The sequence below is a fragment of the Echinops telfairi genome, unplaced genomic scaffold (genome assembly GCF_000313985.2).
Source record: "Echinops telfairi isolate 266 unplaced genomic scaffold, ASM31398v2 ScPeMD7_655;HRSCAF=1070, whole genome shotgun sequence".
Lineage (NCBI taxonomy): Eukaryota > Metazoa > Chordata > Mammalia > Afrosoricida > Tenrecidae > Echinops > Echinops telfairi.
Genome location: NW_022104553.1, coordinates 21,881,972 through 21,885,236, shown reverse-complemented (window position 1 = coordinate 21,885,236; position 3,265 = coordinate 21,881,972). Strand labels below are relative to the sequence as shown.

The window sequence follows — 3,265 nt, the reverse complement described above, 5'->3', positions numbered from 1 at the left end:
AGAGAGGGCAACAGAGACCAGAGAGAGAGGGGCATGAGACCCAGGGCGAGGGAAGGGCAGAGACCCAATATGTAGGGACAAAGGCACTGGGAACAGGGGAGAGAGACCATGACAGGGCACAGGCTGGAACGTGATTTGTGAGGTGCGGCTCCTCTCTGAGGCGGGTAGGCAGCCAGGGGATCCGGCTGGATCCCAGGAAGGGGCTAGAACAGATGGAGGCGAGGGAGACTGGGGCGGGGGAGGAAAAGAACAGGCAGACGGTCTGGGCGGGAGGGGGAAAGAGAGGCGAGAACATAGGGGCCCCTCCCCATCCCTGAACTTAAGGAGGTGGGAGGGATGGTGAAGAAAGTGGGGGGAGGGGGAGGAAAAAACAAACAGAAGGATGGACACTCCCCAGAGAGAAGAGATTGAGCCCCAGAATGAGCAGCGCAGGGGCGCAGGAGGGCTCCCCCTCTGTCAGAACCAGCTGGCCAATGGGAGGGAGACCTGGACACCGGGTGATACCAGCTCTGTGACCCTGGAAGCCAAGATATGGTTGCAGCCCTGAAACTTGAGAGTCTTCCTTCACAGCAGGAGATGCCCGCTCTCCAACCCAGGCTCTGAGGGGGGGGTGTCTCAGCACCCCACACCCATAAGGGGGCACTGGCAGAAGGGTGAGACTCCAAAGAGGCTGATGGGCCTTGTCTGGGATGGGGGGGTGCAGAGGACCAGGGGTGCAGAGAGGAAGGTTGGCCTGGAGGTGTCACAGAAGACACACAGAAAGGGGGCAACCTTGGGAGACCTCATGGGGGGGTTGTGGGGGTGGTGGTGGGTGGTGGGTGGCTTGGGAATGAGGAAAACCAGCACTGGGGACCAGGGGGGCAAGTAGTAAGCCCAGACTCTGGAGGTACCTCAACATCCCTCTCTCTCTGGGACTCTGTCTCCGCCCCCCCAATCTCCCAGGGTCCCCTCTCCCCAGGTCTCTGTCACCTTTCTCTTTAGGTCTCTGTTTCCCTCTCTCTGGGTCTCTGTCCCCCTTTCTCCGCCTCTCTGTGTCTCTGTCCCCCTCTCTCTGGGTCTCTGTCCCCCGCTCTTTCTGGGTCCTCTGTCCCCCTCTCTCTGGGTCCTCTGTCCCCCTCTCTCTGGGTCTCTGTCCCCCTTCTTTCAGGGTCTGTCTCCCCCCTCTCTGGGTCCTCTGTCCCCCTTTCTCTTGGACCCTGTCTCCACCTCTCTCCAGGTTTTCCCCTATCCCTGTCTGGTGCTCTCCTTCTACCCATTGCACAACTAAGGAAACTGAGGCTTGGCAAGCAGAAGCACCAAGCCCAAGGTCACGCCAGAGAACCTGAAAGGTTCTGGTTTCCACCGGGCCCCAAGCAGCCCCTGCCCCTGCTCGGCTGACCCGGCTCTCACCAAGGAGGCCCTTGGGTTCCCTGTCCCTGTCATCACCACCCCCCACTTCCATGTCCTTGTCCCAAGCTGGCCTGTGTTCCCATCTGTTTCCTGGCCCAAAGGGAGCTTCCCCCGCCACCCCCACTCCAGTGTCCCTCCTCTCCAGGGAATTTCAGCCCCCAGCCAAGCGCTCCCCTTTATCAGACCAACTGACTTCTCCCTTCCAAAGAGGAGCCTCAGTTTCTCCAGTTGGGTCTAGAGGACTGAATGGGATCCGGCTGCTGTGTCCAATACAGTGCAGCCCCCCACCCCACCCCTGTCTCCCCAACCATCAAGACTGAACCCCAGGGTTTACGTGCTAATGTGCTCCACGCAAGAGCCCTTGGTAACTCTCCTGGGGTTCAAGGGGGAGCTCTGATGACACACTGGGACGGGGTGGGGGTGGGGGGGTCTCAGGTGGCACACCTGGAAGCAGAAAGGGAGGAGAAAACTGGAGGCTGAACCCCTGAGGCCGAACCTCCCACTGCCACCCCCTTCTCAGCCCCTTCCGTCAGCACCAGCACGTCCCTGGTCTCTCTCCTGACTTCACACCAATGTATTTTGAGAAACTCGTGAAAGGAGGCGAGAAAAGAAGGGTGGGGAGGGGCTGGGAAATTGAGAAAAGAAGGGGTGAGGTTATCTCAGTCCCCCCACCCCACTGCGACATCCTTCCTTCCCCCACTCTCCCATCCCTCTCCTGTTACTAAAGGGGAGGGGGGGAGGAGACTTGGGAGCTAGGAGGTGATCTGCAGCAAGCAGGACTAGAGTTAGACTTTGGGAAGGACTCACTAGGCCAGGCAAGATGGACAAGGGGCAATTAGGGATGGGGTCACCAAGATCAGGGGGTGTGCAAGCAGGGCCGCCATGCTGGGGAGGCTGCCCCCTCCCCCACTGTGGCCAGATTATTTTTAGGCTTTTCCGCATCTGAGTAATTTCTCTGACGTGTAACCAGGTTGGAGTTGGGGGCAGGAGACCGGGAGTAGGTGTCCAGACTGTCCTAAGGGAGATGTCGGTCACTGGGGTCATCTCCCTGGCTGGGGATACGAGGCCGCATCTTCTGGGGAGTCTGCCCGGCTTGAGAGCCTGAGTTTGGGGCCTTGCCTCCCCTGGGGGCCCCAGACTACCTGGGTTTTCTCCTCCCAGCTGAACCCCCGCCAAGGACAAGGCTGATGAGCTCCAATCCGCTTTAACTCCAGATTAAACTCTCTGAGAGATACAGAGAGATGGACAGAGATGGGGTGGGGGTTGGGGTGCTGACAGAGACCCAGAGAGAGAGGCAAACAGAGACTTGGGGGAAGGGACAGAAATCTGAAATCCAGAGAGAGAAGTGGACAGAGACTAAGAGGGGAAGGGGCAAAGAGACCCAGAGTGAGGAGGGCAGAGACCCAGGGGGGAGGGGGACAGAAACACATCAAGAAATTGGGGGGGGGGCCCGGCACAGACACATAGAGAGATAGGGGAGGCAGACACACAGAGAGGAGGGTGGACAGAGGGCCAGAGAGATGGAGAGTGTGGGCCTGAGAGACAGGGACACGCAGCTCCAGGTGAGTGATCAGAGACTGGCCCCAAGTGGGGTGCAAAGGAAAAAACCACCCGGGGATGATGGATCAGGCCAATGGTCTCAAGAGGGGAAGCACCGTCGGTGACCGAGGGGAGAGCTAGCGAGCTAGAGCCCTTGAGGGAGCTCCCGCTCCCAGTCCATCTGTCCGTCTACGCCCAGGGGGCACCCAGCATCCGCTGACCACGCGCCCTTACCCCGCCCAGGGCCCCCGAAGCCGCTCACCGGTGCAGCCTCCCCAGGGCGCGACCCGCCAGCTTCCGAAACTCCTCCTGGCGGAACTCCATGGTGGCCGCCCCT

General features: G+C 60.2%; 1 protein-coding gene across 1 annotated transcript in view; it reads right to left on the bottom strand.

Annotated features, from left to right (window-relative positions):
• SLC17A7 (solute carrier family 17 member 7) overlaps positions 1-3,259 on the bottom strand; it is an 11,959-nt gene extending 8,700 nt beyond the window's left edge. Inside the window, exon 1 of the mRNA XM_004710435.4 lies at positions 3,191-3,259. Within this exon, the coding sequence (XP_004710492.1) occupies positions 3,191-3,252 (62 nt within the window). The 5' untranslated portion in view covers positions 3,253-3,259. The remainder of the gene's footprint in view (positions 1-3,190) is intronic.
• Between the last annotated feature and the right edge of the window lie 6 nt (positions 3,260-3,265).